Source organism: Coloeus monedula (assembly GCF_965178545.1).
Source record: "Coloeus monedula genome assembly, chromosome: 31".
Classification (NCBI taxonomy): Eukaryota; Metazoa; Chordata; class Aves; order Passeriformes; family Corvidae; genus Coloeus; species Coloeus monedula.
The window spans coordinates 1,199,833-1,216,172 of NC_138811.1; the positions used below are offsets into that span (position 1 = coordinate 1,199,833).

The 16,340-nt window shown below is 57.8% G+C and overlaps 1 protein-coding gene across 2 annotated transcripts; it reads left to right on the forward strand.

Annotated features, from left to right (window-relative positions):
- Positions 1–1,578: 1,578 nt before the first annotated feature.
- On the forward strand, positions 1,579–16,294 carry LOC309583629 (macrophage mannose receptor 1-like). Of its 2 annotated transcripts, XM_082299401.1 has the most exons (7): positions 1,579–1,662; positions 4,078–4,320; positions 6,358–6,426; positions 7,714–8,106; positions 11,393–11,538; positions 13,904–14,013; positions 16,092–16,294. In XM_082299401.1, the coding sequence occupies exons 1-7, from the start codon at positions 1,611–1,613 to the stop codon at positions 16,216–16,218; spliced, it is 1,140 nt and encodes a 379-aa protein (XP_082155527.1). In that variant the 5' UTR covers positions 1,579–1,610; the 3' UTR covers positions 16,219–16,294. The 2 variants fall into 2 exon arrangements, with proteins under 2 accessions (XP_082155527.1, XP_082155528.1); XM_082299402.1 differs by lacking the exon at positions 6,358–6,426.
- Positions 16,295–16,340: the final 46 nt, after the last annotated feature.

Below are 16,340 nucleotides of genomic sequence, written 5' to 3' on the forward strand. Positions count from 1 at the left end.
TGGCCCCGTGTGGGGACACCTGGCACCGTGAGGGGACACCTGGCCCTGCCAAGGGACACCTGGCCCCGTGTGGGGACACCTGGCACCGTGAGGGGACACCTGGCTCCGTGAGGGGACACCTGGCACCATGAGGGGACACCTGGCCCTGCCAAGGGACACCTGGCCCGGTGAGGGGACACCTGGCCCCGTGTGGGGACACCTGGCACCATGAGGGGACACCTGGTACCGTGAGGGGACACCTGGCCCCGTGTGGGGACACCTGGCACCATGAGGGGACACCTGGCCCTGCCAAGGGACACCTGGCACCGTGAGGGGACACCTGGTACCGTGAGGGGACACCTGGCACTGCCAAGGGACACCTGGCCCCGTGAGGGGACACCTGGCACCGTGTGGGGACACCTGGCCCCGTGAGGGGACACCTGGCACTGCCAAGGGACACCTGGCACCGTGAGGGGACACCTGGCTCCGTGAGGGGACACCTGGCACCATGAGGGGACACCTGGCCCTGCCAAGGGACACCTGGCACCGTGAGGGGACACCTGGCCCTGCCTGGGGACACCTGGCCCCGTGTGGGGACACCTGGCACCGTGAGGGGACACCTGGCCCCGTGTGGGGACACCTGGCCCCGCCACGGCCGTGCCCTGTCCCTGTCACCCGGTGCCCTCCCCCCGCTGATAACGGGAACAGAGGGGACAGAGGGGACAGGGGGTGGCCGGAGGTGGCCGGAGGTGGCCGGGGCTGGCCGGAGCCGATAGCGGCCGGCTCTTCCTGTGTGACCCTGGGCCCCCCTCCTTGGGGACATCCTGGGGTGGGGGAGGGCGGGGATGGGACAGCCTGGGGACAGCCTGGGGACAGCCCTGGGGACACCCTGGGGACACCCTGGGGACAGGGACACCCTGGACACTGCCCTGGGGACAGCCTGGGGACAGCCCTGGGGACACCCTGGGGACAGGGACACCCTGGACACCGCCTCGGGGCCACCGTGGGCATGGGGACAGCCTGGCCTTAGGGACACCGCCATGGGGACACCCTGGTGACGGTGACACGCTGGACACAGCCCTGGGGACACCCTGGGCATGGGGACAGCCTGGTGACAGTTATGGGGACACCGTGGGCATGGGGACAGCCTGGGGTTGGGGACACCACCCTGGGGACACCCTGGTAACGGTGACACCCAGGACAGCACTATGGGGACAGCCTGGGGTTGGGGACAGCCCGGCCTTGGGGACACCGTGGTGACGGTGACACCCTGGTGACAGGGACACCCTGGACACCACCCTGGGGCCACCCTGGTGACGGTGACACCCTGGGGACAGGGACCCGCTGGCCTTGGGGACACCTTGGGGACACCTTGGGGACACCCCGGCCGCCCCCCCGAGCCCCCCTGGCCCGCTTGGGGACAGTCCCCGCGGTGTCACCTCCGGCCGTGCTTGGGGATGGGGGGGAGGGGACATTGAGGCCACCGCGGGGGGGGGGGGGGGGGGGAGGGGACATCCTGTCCCCCCCCCCCCCCCTTTGTCCCCTGCGGGCCTTATCGGAGGGGACAGGGCTGGGGACAGCTCGGGGACACGGGCGGGGACCTTGGGGACAGCTGGGGACAGCTGGGGACAATGTACGGCAACGTCGAGACCGCGCTGGACAAAGCCTGGGGAGCCGGGGAAGGTACGGCCACCGATGTCCCCAGTGCCACCCCCTGTCCCCAGTGTCACCTCCCTGTCCCCAGTGCCACCCCCTGTCCTGTCCCCAGTGTCACCTCCCTGTCCCCAGTGCCACCCCCTGTCCTGTCCCCAGTGCCACCTCCCTGTCCCCAGTGCCACCTCCTGTCCTGTCCCCAGTGCCACCTCCCTGTCCCCAGTGCCACCTCCTGTCCTGTCCCCAGTGCCACCCCCTGTCCCCAGTGCCACCTCCTGTCCTGTCCCCAGTGTCACCTCCCTGTCCTGTCCCCAGTGTCACCTCCCCTGTCCTATCCTGTCCCCAGTGTCACCTCCCTGTCCTGTCCCCAGTGCCACCCCCCTGTCCTGTCCCCACTGTCACCTCCCCTGTCCTATCCTGTCCCCAGTGCCACCCCCTGTCCTGTCCCCAGTGTCACCTCCCTGTCCCCACTGTCACCTCCCTGTCCTGTCCCCACTGTCACCTCCCTGTCCCCAGTGCCACCCCCTGTCCTGTCCCCAGTGTCACCTCCCTGTCCTGTCCCCAGTGCCACCTCCCTGTCCCCACTGTCACCTCCCTGTCCTGTCCCCAGTGCCACCCCCTGTCCTGTCCCCAGTGTCACCTCCCTGTCCTGTCCCCAGTGCCACCCCCTGTCCCCAGTGCCACCCCCTGTCCTGTCCCCAGTGTCACCCCCTGTCCCCAGTGCCACCCCCCTGTCCCCAGTGCCACCTCCTGTCCTGTCCCCAGTGCCACCTCCCTGTCCCCAGTGCCACCCCCTGTCCTGTCCCCAGTGTCACCTCCCTGTCCCCAGTGTCACCCCCTGTCCCCTCTGGGGCCTTGCAAGGCCGGGGAAGTGTCCCCAAGGGCGGTGGTGGCACCTGGGAAGGTCCCCAACCCCTGTGGGTGTCCCCAAGGGTGTCCCCAGAGCTGTCCCCAACCCCTGGTGGCCTTTGGGTGTCCCCAAGGATTGTCCCCAGGGGTGTCCCCAACCCCAAGGGTGTCCCCAACCCCCTGTGGGTGTCCCCAAGTGTCCCCAGGGGTGTCCCCAACCCCCGTGGGTGTCCCCAGGGTGTCCCCAAGTGTCCCCAGAGATGTCCCCAACCCCCGTGGGTGTCCCCAAGTGTCCCCAGGGGTGTCCCCAACCCCCGTGGGTGTCCCCAGGGTGTCCCCAAGTGTCCCCAGGGATGTCCCCAACCCCCGTGGGTGTCCCCAGGGTGTCCCCAAGTGTCCCCAGGGATGTCCCCAAGTGCCACCAGAGATGTCCCCAACCCCTGTGGGTGTCCCCAGGGTGTCCCCAAGTGTCCCCAGAGATGTCCCCAACCCCCGTGGGTGTCCCCAGGGTGTCCCCAAGTGTCCCCAGAGATGTCCCCAACCCCCGTGGGTGTCCCCAGGGTGTCCCCAAGTGTCCCCAGGGATGTCCCCAAGTGCCACCAGAGATGTCCCCAACCCCTGTGGGTGTCCCCAGGGTGTCCCCAAGTGTCCCCAGAGATGTCCCCAACCCCCGTGGGTGTCCCCAGGGTGTCCCCAAGTGTCCCCAGAGATGTCCCCAACCCCCGTGGGTGTCCCCAGGGTGTCCCCAAGTGTCCCCAGGGGTGTCCCCAACCCCCGTGGGTGTCCCCAAGTGTCCCCAGAGATGTCCCCAACCCCCGTGGGTGTCCCCAGGGTGTCCCCAAGTGTCCCCAGGGGTGTCCCCAACCCCCGTGGGTGTCCCCAGGGTGTCCCCAAGTGTCCCCAGAGATGTCCCCAACCCCCGTGGGTGTCCCCAGGGTGTCCCCAAGTGTCCCCAGGGATGTCCCCAAGTGCCACCAGAGATGTCCCCAACCCCTGTGGGTGTCCCCAGGGTGTCCCCAAGTGTCCCCAGAGATGTCCCCAACCCCCGTGGGTGTCCCCAGGGTGTCCCCAAGTGTCCCCAGAGATGTCCCCAACCCCCTGTGGGTGTCCCCAGGGTGTCCCCAAGTGCCACCAGAGCTGTCCCCAGCCCTCGTGGGTGTCCCCAGGGTGTCCCCAAGTGCCACCAGGGGTGTCCCCAGCCCCCGTGGGTGTCCCCAAGTGTCCCCAGGGGTGTCCCCAGCCCCCGTGGGTGTCCCCAGGGTGTCCCCAAGTGTCCCCAGAGATGTCCCCAACCCCCGTGGGTGTCCCCAGGGTGTCCCCAAGTGTCCCCAGAGATGTCCCCAGCCCCCGTGGGTGTCCCCAGGGTGTCCCCAAGTGTCCCCAGGGGTGTCCCCAACCCCCGTGGGTGTCCCCAGGGTGTCCCCAAGTGTCCCCAGAGATGTCCCCAGCCCCCGTGGGTGTCCCCAGGGTGTCCCCAAGTGTCCCCAGGGGTGTCCCCAACCCCCGTGGGTGTCCCCAGGGTGTCCCCAAGTGCCACCAGAGCTGTCCCCAAGCCCTCCCGATGTCCCCCAGTGCCACCCCCCTCTGTCCCCCCAGGCTGTCCCCAGCCCCCCGCCCCCGACGAGGACCCCTACGAGCCCCTGGACCCCTCCCCCACCCCGCCCAAACCGCGCCCCTCCCCCCCCCGGGGGTCCCCGCGCCCCTCCCCCCCCGGGCGGCGCTGGGGCCGGGTGGCCGCGGTGGCCCCGGTGGCCCCGGTGGCCCCGGTGGCCCTGGTGGCCCTGGTGGCCCTGGCGGTGGCGCTGCTGCTGATCCTGGGGACCCTCGGGGCGCGGCGCAGTGAGTGGGGGAGGGGCGGCGGGGGGGGTTGGGGGGGATTTGGGGAATTTTGGGGGAATTTGGGGGGTTTTTGGGGGGGATTTGGGGGGGTTGTTGGGAATTTTGGGGTTTTTGGGGGGGGATTTTGGGAATTTGGGGGGGTTTTGGGGGTTTAGGGGAATTTTGGGGGGGTTTTGGGCGGATTTGGGGAATTTTGGGGTTTTTTGGGGGGATTTTGGGGGGTTTTGGGGGGGTTTTGGGAATTTCGGGGGGTTTTGGGGGGTTTTGGGAATTTCGGGGGGTTTTGGGGGGTTTAGGGGAATTTCGGGGGGGTTTTGGGGAGGTTTTGGGGAATTTCGGAGGTTTTTTCCCGGGGGATTTGGGGAATTTTGGGGTTTTTTGGGGGGGATTTGGGGGATTTTGAGGTTTTTTGGGGGAATTTTGGGGTTTTTGCGGGGGTTTTGGGGGAGTTGTTGGGAATTTTGGGGTTTTTGGGGGGGGATTTTGGGAATTTTGGGGGGTTTAGGGGAATTTTGGGGGGGGTTTGGGGGGATTTGGGGAATTTTGGGTTTTTTGGGGGGGATTTTGGGAATTTTGGGGGGGTTTTGGGGGGGATTTGGGGAATTTTGGGGTTTTTTTGGGGGGATTTTGGGAATTTTGGGGGGGTTTTGGGGGGTTTAGGGGAATTTCGGGGGGTTTTTGGTGAGGTTTTCGGGAATTTTGGAGGTTTTTTTCGGGGGATTTGGGGAGTTTTGGGGGTTTTTTGGGGGGGATTTTGGAAATTTTGGGGTTTTTTGGGGGGGATTTGGGGAATTTTGGGGGTTTTTGGGGGGGATTTGGGGGATTTTGAGGTTTTTTGGGGGAATTTTGGGGTTTTGCGGGGGTTTTTGGGGGAGTTGTTGGGAATTTTGGGGTTTTTTGGGGGGGATTTTGGGAATTTCGGGGGGGTTTGGGGGTTTAGGGGAATTTTGGGGGGGTTTTGGGCGGATTTGGGGAATTTTGGGTTTTTTGGGGGGATTTTGGGAATTTTGGGGGGGGGTTGGGGGGTTTAGGGGAATTTCGGGGGGTTTTTGGTGAGGTTTTGGGGAATTTTGGGGGGTTTTTGGGGGGATTTGGGGAGTTTTGGGGGTTTTTGGGGGGGATTTTGGGAATTTTGGGGTTTTTTGGGGGGGATTTTGGGAATTTTGGGGTTTTTGGGGGGGGATTTGGGGGAATTTTGGGGGTTTTTGGGGGGGATTTTGGGAATTTTGGGGGGGTTTTGGGGGGTTTAGGGGAATTTTGGGGGGTTTCTGGGGGGTCTCCGGGGGGAATTTTGGAGGATTTTGGGGGGACTTCCGGGGATTTTTTGGGAGTTTGGATTTTTTTGGGGGGCGGGATTGAAGGGGATTTTGGGGGGGGGGGGGGGGATTTTGGGGGAGAATTTTGGAGGGATTGGGGGCGTTTTGGGGAGGATTTGGGGGTTTGGGGATTTTCTGGGGGGAGATTTTTGGGTCCTTTTGGGGTTTGGGGGGATTTTGGGGGGTTGAGGGCGGTTATGGGGGCATTTTGGGAGTTTTTGGGGGGTTTTGGGGTGGAATTTTTGGGGCTTTCTTGGGGGGTTTGGGGTGGGATTTTTGGGGGTTTTGGGGTGGAATTTTTGAGAGTTTTTGGGGGGAATTTTTGGGGCTTTCTTGGGGGGTTTTGGGTGGAATTTTTTGGGGCTTTCTTGGGGGGTTTGGGGTGGAATTTTTGGGGGTTTTGGGGTGGAATTTTTGGGGCTTTCTTGGGGGGGTTGGGATGGAATTTTTGGGCCTTTCTTGGAGGTGCCTGAGGGGATTTTGGGGTTTTTTTTGGAGTTATTTTGGGGTATTCCGGGGGGAGGAGGGGGGGGGGGTTGGGTTTTTTTTTGGGGGGGGTTTTGGGCGTTCTTGGGGTTTTTTGGGGGGGTTTTAGGCAGGGGTTTGGGGGGGGGGGGGACGGACGATTTTTGTGGGGGTTTAAGGGGATTTGGGGCGATTTTGGGGGAGGATTTGGGGCGTTCGGGCGGTGCCCCCCGATGTCCCCCCGGTGTCCCCCCAGTCTCGGAGCTGGAGGCGGCCCTGGAGGCCGAGAAGGCGAAGGAGCGGCCACCGCCCGCAGCCCCCCAACGTGGGTCCCCAAATGGCCCCAAACGGCCCCAAACGGCCCCAAACGGCCCCAAATGGCCCCAAACGGCCCCAAACGGCCCCAAATGGCCCCAAATGGCCCCAAACGGCCCCAAACGGCCCCAAACGGCCCCAAGCGGCCTCAAATGGCCCCAAACGGCCCCAAATGGCCCCAAATGCCCCCAAACGGCCCCAAACGGCCCCAAATGGCCCCAAACGGCCCCAAATGGCCCCAAACGGCCCCAAACGGCCCCAAATGCCCCCAAACGGCCCCAAACGGCCCCAAACGGCCCCAAATGGCCCCAAACGGCCCCAAACGGCCCCAAACGGCCCCAAACGGCCCCAAATGCCCCCAAACGGCCCCAAACGGCCTCAAACGGCCTCAAATGGCCCCAAACGGCCCCAAACGGCCCCAAACGGCCCCAAATGGCCCCAAATGGCCCCAAACGGCCCCAAATGGCCCCAAACGCCCAAACGGCCCCAAACGGCCTCAAATGGCCCCAAACGGCCCCAAACGGCCCCAAACGGCCCCAAACGGCCCCAACGGCCCCAAACGGCCCCAAACGGCCCCAAATGCCCCCAAACGGCCCCAAACGGCCCCAAATGGCCCCAAACGGCCCCAAATGGCCCCAAACGGCCCCAAACGGCCCCAAATGGCCCCAAATGGCCCCAAACGGCCCCAAATGGCCCCAAATGGCCCCAAACGGCCCCAAACGGCCCCAAACGGCCCCAAATGGCCCCAAACGGCCCCAAACGGCCCCCCCTTCATTGTCCCCCTCCCCGCTCCACACCGAGCCCCGCCACCAAACCCTGCTGGCCACCGGGCAGCTCCTGGTGGCCACCACGGCATCCCTTGAGCATGCCCCGTGTCCCCGCAGCGTCCGGCTCCTCCCCGCTCCACACGGAGCCCCACGGCCAAGTCCTGGTGGCCACAGGGCAGTTCCTGCTGGCCAGTGGCCATCTCCTGGTTGCCACAGGGCAGTTCCTGGTGGCCACAGGGCAGTTCCTGATTGCCACCGGACATCTCCTGGTGCCCACAGGACAGTTCCTGGTGGCCACAGGGCAGTTCCTGGTGGCCAGTGGCCATCTCCTGGTGGCCACAGGGCAGTTTTTGGTGGCCACCACAGCATCCCCTGACCATGCCCCGTGTCCCTGCAGCATCCATCTCCTCCCCGCTCCACACCAACCCCTTTGGCCCAACCCTGCTGGCCACCGGCCATCTCCTGGTGGCCAGTGGCCATCTCCTGGTGGCCACCACGCCATCCCCTGACCATGCCCCGTGTCCCCGCAGCATCCAGCTCCTTCCTGCTCTACAACGAGCACCACTCCGCCTGCGTGGTGGCCTCGGGCCGGACCCTGGGCCTGTCCCGCTGCTCGCCCTCGTCGCCCGCCCAGCGCTTCCAGTGGCTCCCACGCGGCCGCCTCCGCAACTGGGCCACCGGCCTGTGCGTCACGGCCACGGCGAGCACCGAGCGGGCCCTGGTGCGCCTGGCGCCGTGCCGGGAGGACTCGCGGCTGCAGGGCTGGGCCTGCGGGCCCGGGGCGCTGCTGGAGCTGGCGGGCACCGCGCTGCACTTCAACTTCGGCCACAGCGCCGAGGGCGAGGTGCTGCTCTTCGCGGGCAAGGGCGAGTGGAGCCGCTGGCTGGTGCACGGCACGCGCGACGCCGTCTGCTCGCGGGCCTGTGAGTGCGCGCCCACGGCGGCCCGCTGCCGCTGGGCCAGTGCTGGTGGCCTGCTGCCGCTGGGCCAGTGCTGGTGGGCCAGTGCTGGTGGCCCGGTGCTGGTGGGTCGGTGCTGGTGGCTGGGTGCTGGTGGCCCAGTGTTGGTGGGCCAGTGCTGGTGGCCCAGTGAGGCTGTCCCAGTGCCGGTGTCCCGGTGCCGATGTCCCGGTTCCGGTGGCCCAGTGAGGCCATCCTGGTGCCGATGTCCCAGTGCCAGTGTCCCACTGCCGGTGTCCCAGTGCCAGTGGCCCAGTGCCGATGTCCCGGTTCCGCTGGCCCAGTGAGGCCATCCTGGTGCCGATGTCCCAGTGCCAGTGTCCCAGTTCTGGTGTCCCGGTGCCGGTGTCCCAGTGCTGATGTCCCAGTGCCAGTGGCCCACTGCCGATGTCCCACTGCCGGTGTCCCAGTGCCGGTGTCCCAGTGCCAGTGGCCCAGTTCTGGTGTCCTGGTGCCGGTGTCCTGGCGCCGATGTCCCAGTGCCGATGTCCCGGTTCCGGTGGCCCAGTGAGGCCATCCTGGTGCCGATGTCCCAGTGCCAGTGTCCCAGTTCTGGTGTCCCGGTGCCGGTGTCCCAGTGCCAGTGGCCCACTGCCGGTGTCCCAGTGCCGATGTCCCGGTGCCAGTGGCCCACTGCCGATGTCCCAGTGCCGATGTCCCAGTGCCAGTGTCCCAGTGCCGGTGTCCCGGTGCCGGTGTCCCAGTGCCGGTGTCCCAGTGCCAGTGGCCCACTGCCGATGTCCCAGTGCCGATGTCCCAGTGCCGGTGTCCCAGTGCCGGTGTCCCGGTGCCGGTGTCCCAGTGCCAGTGGCCCAGTGCCGATGTCCCAGTGCCAGTGTCCCGGTGCCGGTGTCCCGGTGCCAGTGGCCCAGTGCCGGTGTCCCAGTGCCGGTGTCCCAGTGCCAGTGGCCCACTGCCGGTGTCCCAGTGCCAGTGTCCCAGTGCTCATGTCCCGGTGCCGGTGTCCCAGTGCCGGTGTCCCAGTGCTCATGTCCCGGCGCCAGTGTCCCGGTGCCGGTGTCCTGGTGCCGGTGTCCTGGTTCCGGTGGCCCAGTGAGGCCATCCTGGTGCCGGTGTCCCGGTGCCGGCGTCGCCGCAGTTCCGCTGCGGTGCTTTGGCCACATGGGCAAGGGTTGGGGCAGAGTTTTCCCACGGTTTGGGGTCTTGGTTTGGCGTTTTTCCCAAGTTTTCCCAAATTTTCCCAATTTTTCCCAATTTTTCCCAAGTTTTCAAGGGTTGGGGCGGAGTTTTCCCACTGTTTGGGGTCTTGGTTTGGCATTTTTCCCAAGTTTTCCCAGATTTTCCCAAATTTTCCCAGTTGGTTTCATGTTTTCTCACATTTTCAAGGGTTGCGTTGGAATTTTCCCAAATTTTCCCAAATTTTCCCGGCTTGGGTTGGTGTTTTTCCCAAAATTTGGGGCTTGGTTTTGGGTTTTTCCCCATTTTCAAGGGTTGGGTTGGCCTTTTCCTAAATTTTCCCAAATTTTCCCAAATTTCCCCAAATTTCCCCAAATTTTCCCAGTTAGTTTCACATTTTTCCCCATTTTCAAGGGTTGGGTCGGCCTTTTCCCAAATTTTTTCCAAATTTTTCCCAGATTTTCCCAAATTTTCCCAATTTTGCCTAAATTTTCCCAAATTTTCAAGGGTTGGGGCGGAGTTTTCCCACGGTTTGGGGTCTTGGTTTGGCGTTTTTCCCAAGTTTTCCCAAATTTTCCCCATTTTTCCCAAATTTTCCCAGTTGGTTTCATGTTTTCTCACATTTTCAAGGGTTGCGTTGGAATTTTCCCAAATTTTCCCAAATTTTCCCGGCTTGGGTTGGTGTTTTTCCCAAAATTTGGGGCTTGGTTTTGGGTTTTTCCCCATTTTCAAGGGTTGGGTTGGCCTTTTCCTAAATTTTCCCAAATTTTCCCAAATTTCCCCAAATTTCCCCAAATTTTCCCAGTTAGTTTCACATTTTTCCCCATTTTCAAGGGTTGGGTCGGCCTTTTCCCAAATTTTTTCCAAATTTTTCCCAGATTTTCCCAAATTTTCCCAATTTTGCCTAAATTTTCCCAAATTTTCAAGGGTTGGGGAGGAGTTTCCCCACATTTTGGGTCTTGGTTTGGTGTTTTTCCCAAATTTTCCCAAATTTTCCCAATTTTTTCCCAATTTTTTCCCAAATTTTCCCAATTTTTTCCCAATTCTTCCCAAATTTTCCCAGCTTGGGTTGATGTTTTTCCCAGAATTTGGGGCTCGGTTTGGCATTTTCCCAAATTTTTGGGGCTCGGTTTGGGGTTTTCCGAGTTTTTCCCAAATTTTCCAGGCTCTGTTTGGGGTTTTCCAAAAATCTCCAGGATTTTCCCAACCCCGACCCCAAATCTCTGGGATTTATCCCATCCCAACCCCAAATCTTTGGGATTTCCCAACCCTGACCCCAAATCTTTGGGATTTCCCAACCCTGACCCCAAATCTTTGGGATTTCCCCAATCCCGACCCCAAATCTTTGGGATTTCCCCATCCCAACCCCAAATCTTTGGGATTTCCCCAATCCCAACCCCAAATCTTTGGGATTTTCCCAATCCCGACCCCAAATCTTTGGGATTTCCAATCCCATCCCAACCCCAAATCTTTGGGATTTCCCAACCCCGACCCCAAATCTTTGGGATTTCCCCATCCCGACCCCAAATCTTTGGGAATTTCCCCATCCCGACCCCAAATCTTTGGGATTTGCAATCCCATCCTAACCCCAAATCTTTGGGATTTCCCAACCCCGACCCCAAATCTTTGGGATTTCCCCATCCCAACCCCAAATCTTTGGGATTTTCCCAATCCCGACCCCAAATCTTTGGGATTTCCAATCCCATCCCAACCCCAAATCTTTGGGATTTCCCAACCCTGACCCCAAATCTTTGGGAATTTCCCCATTCTGACCCCAAATCTTTGGGATTTCCCTATTCTGACCCCAAATCTTTGGGAATTTCCCCATTCTGACCCCAAATCTTTGGGATTTCCCTATTCTGACCCCAAATCTTTGGGAATTTCCCCATTCTGACCCCAAATCTTTGGGATTTCCCTATTCTGACCCCAAATCTTTGGGAATTTCCCCATTCTGACCCCAAATCTTTGGGATTTCCCTATTCTGACCCCAAATCTTTGGGAATTTCCCCATTCTGACCCCAAATCTTTGGGATTTCCCCATCCCGACCCCAAATCTTTGGGATTTTCCCCATTCTGACCCCAAATCTTTGGGATTTCCCCCTTTCCGTGCCAGGTTTCCCGCCCTGCTCCAAGGGCTGGGTGTTTTTCCGGAATTCCTGTTATTTCTTCTCCCAATCCGCCGCTTCCTGGGAGGATTCCCGGTTTTTCTGCTCGGCTTTGGGGTCGCAGCTGCTCGAGGTCGACGATGCCGAGGAAAAGGTGAGGTCCCGAATCCGCCAGATCCCGAGAAATCCCCCCCAAATCGCCCCCAAAATCCCATAAATCCCCCCCAAATCTCCCATAAATCTCCCAAAATCCCATAAATCCCAAAAAATCTCCCCTAAATCCCCTAAATCCCATAAAACCCCAAAATCCCATAAATCTCCCATAAATCCCATAAATCCCCCAAAATCCCGTAAATCCCATAAATCTCCCATAAATCCCCTAAATCCCCCCAAATCCCATAACTCCCATAAATCTCCCATAAATCCCATAAATCCCAAAAATCCCCCCAAATCCCCCATAAATTCCATAAATCCCCCAAAATCCCATAAATCCCCTAAATCCCCCAAAATCCCATAAATCCTGTGAATCCCATAAATCCCCCCAAATCCCCCAAAATCCCAAAAATCCAAAAAATCCCATAAATCCCCTAAATCCCCTAAATCCTGTGAATCCCATAAATCCCCTAAATCCCCTAAATCCCAAAAATCTCCCATAAATGCCCTAAATCCTCTAAATCCCCCCAAATCCCATAAATCCCCTAAATCCCACAAAATCCCAGAAATGCCAGAAATCCTGTGATTCCCATAAATCCCAAAAATCTCCCCAAATCCCCCAAAATCCCATAAATCCCATAAATCCCGTAAATCCCAAAAATCTCCCATAAATCCCATAAATCCCCAAAATCCCCCCAACTCCCCCATAAATTCCATAAATCCCCCAAAATCCCATAAATCCCAAAAAATCTCCCATAAATCCCCTAAATCCCCCAAAATCCCATAAATCCTGTGAATCCCCCCAAATTCCCCAAAATCCCAAAAATCCACAAAATCCCCAAAATCCCCTAAATTCCATAAATCCTGTGAATCCCATAAATCCCATAAATCTCCCCAAATCCCCCCCCAAATCCCCCCAAATCCCAAAAATCCCATAAATCTCCCAAAATCCCATGTCTCCCAAAATCCCATAAATCCTGTGAATCCCATAAATCCCCTAAATCCCCTAAATCCCCTAAATCCCAAACATCTCCCATAAACGCCCTAAATCCTCTAAATCCCCCCAAATCCCATAAATCCCCTAAATCCCACAAAATCCCAGAAATGCCAGAAATCCTGTGATTCCCAGAAATCCCAAAAATCTCCCAAAAATCTCCCCAAATCCCCCAAAATCCCATAAATCCCGTAAATCCTATAAATCCCAAAAATCTCCCCTAAATCCCCCCAAATCCCCCAAAATCCCTAAAATCCCGTAAATCCCCCCAAATCCCCCAAAATCCCATAAATCTCCCACAATCTCATAAATCTTCTGATTCCCATAAATCCCAAAAATCCCAAAAATCTCCTATAAATCCCCCAAATGCCCCCAAATCCCAAAAATCCCCATAAATCCAATAAATCCTCTAAATCCCACAAAATTCCATAAATCCCCCAAATCCCAAAAATTCCCCCAAATCCCATAAATCCCCTAAATCCCACAAAATTCCATAAATCCCACAAATCCCCCAAATGCCCCCAAATCCCATAAATCCCAAAAATCTCCAAAATCCCCCAAATCCCCCCCAAATCCAGGATGGATCCGGGGGGTCCCAGGGGATCCTACTGGGAGGGACTGGAACCGTACTGGCCCATACTGGTCTGTACTGGCCCGTACTAGTCTTTACTGGTCCATATTGGTTTATACTGGTCCGTACCGGTTTATACTGGCCCATACTGGTCCATACTGGTTTTCACAGGTCCATACTCATTTATACTGGTTTATACTGGCCCATACTGGCCCACACTGGTTTATACTGTGCTGTATTGGTTTGTACTGGCTCATACTGGTTTATACTGGTCTGTGCTGGTTTATACTGGCCCATACTGGTCCATACTGGTTTATAGTGGCCCGTACTGGTTTATACTGGTCTGTACTGGTTTATACTGGCCCATACTGGTCCATACTGGTTTATAGGGGCCCGTACTGGTTTATACTGGTCTGTACTGGTTTATACTGGCCCATACTGGTCCATACTGGTTTATAGGGGCCTGTACTGGTTTATACTGGCCCATACTGGCCCATACTGGTTTATACTGGCCCATACTGGCCCATACTGGTTCATACTGGTCCATACTGGTCTATACTGGCCCGTACTGCTCCATACTGGTTTATACTGGTCCATACTGGTTCATACTGGCCTGTACTGGCCCGTACTGGCCCGTACTGGTCCATACTGGTCTATACTGGCCCGTACTGCTCCATACTGGTTTATACTGGTCCATACTGGTTCATACTGGCCCGTACTGGTCCATACTGCTCCATACTGGTTTATACTGGTTTATACTGGTCCATACTGGTCCATACTGGTCCCTACCGGTCTCCCCAGAGGCACGTCCAGGCCCAGCTCCGGGGCCCGGCCTGGCTCGGGATCCGCGACCGGGAGCGGGAGGGGACCTGGAGCCGCGGGGACGGAACGGCCCTGAGCCCCAACAGCAGGTGGGGCATGATGGGATTGGTGGGATTCTGGGATTATGGGATTGATGGGGATGGATGGGATGGATGGGATTGATGGGATTGATGGGATTGATGGGATTGATGGGGATTGATGGGATTGATGGGATTGATGGGGATTGATGGGATTGATGGGGATTGATGGGATTGATGGGATTGATGGGGGATTGATGGGATTGATGGGATTGATGGGATTGATGGGGGATGGATGGGATTGATGGGGATTGGTGGGATTGATTGGATTGATGGGGATTGATGGGGATTGATGGGGGATGGAATGGGATTGATGGGATTGATGGGATTGATGGGATTGATGGGATTATGGGATTGATGGGATTGATGGGATTGGTGGGATTGATGGGATTGATGGGATTGATGGGGATTGATGGGGATTGATGGGATTGATGGGATTGATGGGATTGATGGGATTGATGGGATTGATGGGATTGATGGGGATTGATGGGATTATGGGATTGATGGGGGATTGATGGGATTGATGGGATTGATGGGATTGATGGGGATTGATGGGGGATGGATGGGGGATTGATGGGGGATTGATGGGATTGATGGGATTGATGGGGATTGATGGGATTGATGGGGGATTGATGGGATTGATGGGATTGATGGGGATTGGTGGGGATTGATGGGATTGATGGGATTGATGGGATTGATGGGATTGATGGGGATTGATGGGATTGATGGGATTGATGGGATTGATGGGATTGATGGGGATTGATGGGATTGATGGGATTGATGGGATTGATGGGATTGATGGGATTGATGGGATTGATGGGATTGATGGGGGATTGATGGGATTGATGGGATTGATGGGATTGATGGGATTGATGGGGGATTGATGGGGATTGATGGAATTGATGGGATTGATGGGGATTGATGGGATTGATGGGATTGATGGGGGATTGATGGGATTGATGGGATTGATGGGATTGATGGGATTGATGGGATTGATGGGGGATTGATGGGATTGATGGGATTGATGGGGGATGGATGGGATTGATGGGATTGATGGGATTGATGGGATTGATGGGATTGATGGGGATTGATGGGATTGGTGGGATTGATGGGATTGATGGGGATTGATGGGGGATTGATGGGATTGATGGGGGATTGATGGGATTGATGGGATTGATGGGATTGATGGGATTGATGGGATTGATGGGATTGATGGGGATTGATGGGATTGGTGGGATTGATGGGATTGATGGGGATTGATGGGGGATTGATGGGATTGATGGGGGATTGATGGGATTGATGGGATTGATGGGATTGATGGGATTGATGGGGGATTGATGGGGATTGATGGAATTGATGGGATTGATGGGGGATTGATGGGATTGATGGGATTGATGGGGATTGGTGGGATTGATGGGATTGATGGGATTGATGGGATTGATGGGATTGATGGGGATTGATGGGATTGATGGGGGATTGATGGGGATTGATGGGGATTGATGGGATTGATGGGATTGATGGGGATTGATGGGATTGATGGGGGATTGATGGGATTGATGGGATTGATGGGATTGATGGGGATTGATGGGATTGATGGGGGATTGATGGGATTGATGGGATTGATGGGGGATTGATGGGGGATTTATGAGATTTATGGCATTTATGGGGGATTTATGGGGATTTATCGGGATTGATGGGATTTATGGGGGATTTATGGGGGATTTTGGGGATTTAGGGGGATTTGGGGGATTTATTGGATTTGGGGGATTTGGGGGGATTTTGAGGGGATTTTGAGGGGATTTGGGGGATTGATGGGGGATTGATGGGATTTGGGGGGATCTGGGGGGTTTGGAAAATTTTGGGGATTTTTGGGAATTGGGGGGATTGATGGGATTTTGGGGATTTGGGGGATTTTGGGGATTTGGTTGGGATTCATTCGGCGTTTGGGGGGGATTTTCGGGATCCCGATCTCGTTTTTTGGGGCTGGTTGGCAGCATCAGTTCTGGGGAAGATTGGGGCAGATTTGGGGTGGGATTTCTGGGGTTTTCGGGATTTTCGGGATCCTGATCCCGGTGGTTTTTTGGGGCCAGTTGGTGGCACCGGGACGAGCCCAACGGGGGCACCCTGGAGAACTGCGCGGCCGTGAGGCAGGACGGGCTCTGGGCTGATTATCCCTGCGGGACCCGCCTGGCCTGGGTCTGCGAGGGACCCCCCTGACCCCAAAATCCCGGGAATTCACCCCAAAATCCCGGGAATTGCAGAAAAGAACAATAAATTCCTGTGTGTGCTGGGATTGGACTGGGATTGAACTGGGATCATACTGGGATGATACTGGGAGG

Coding starts and splice junctions, on each gene's coding strand:
- LOC309583629 (XM_082299401.1), top strand. CDS start 1,611: ATGTACGGCAACGTCGAGACCGCGCTGGACAAAGCCTGGGGAGCCGGG. Junction 1,663..4,077: donor AGCCTGGGGAGCCGGGGAAG/GTACGGCCACCG, acceptor CTGTCCCCCCAG/GCTGTCCCCAGCCCCCCGCC. Junction 11,539..13,903: donor TCGACGATGCCGAGGAAAAG/GTGAGGTCCCGA, acceptor CGGTCTCCCCAG/AGGCACGTCCAGGCCCAGCT.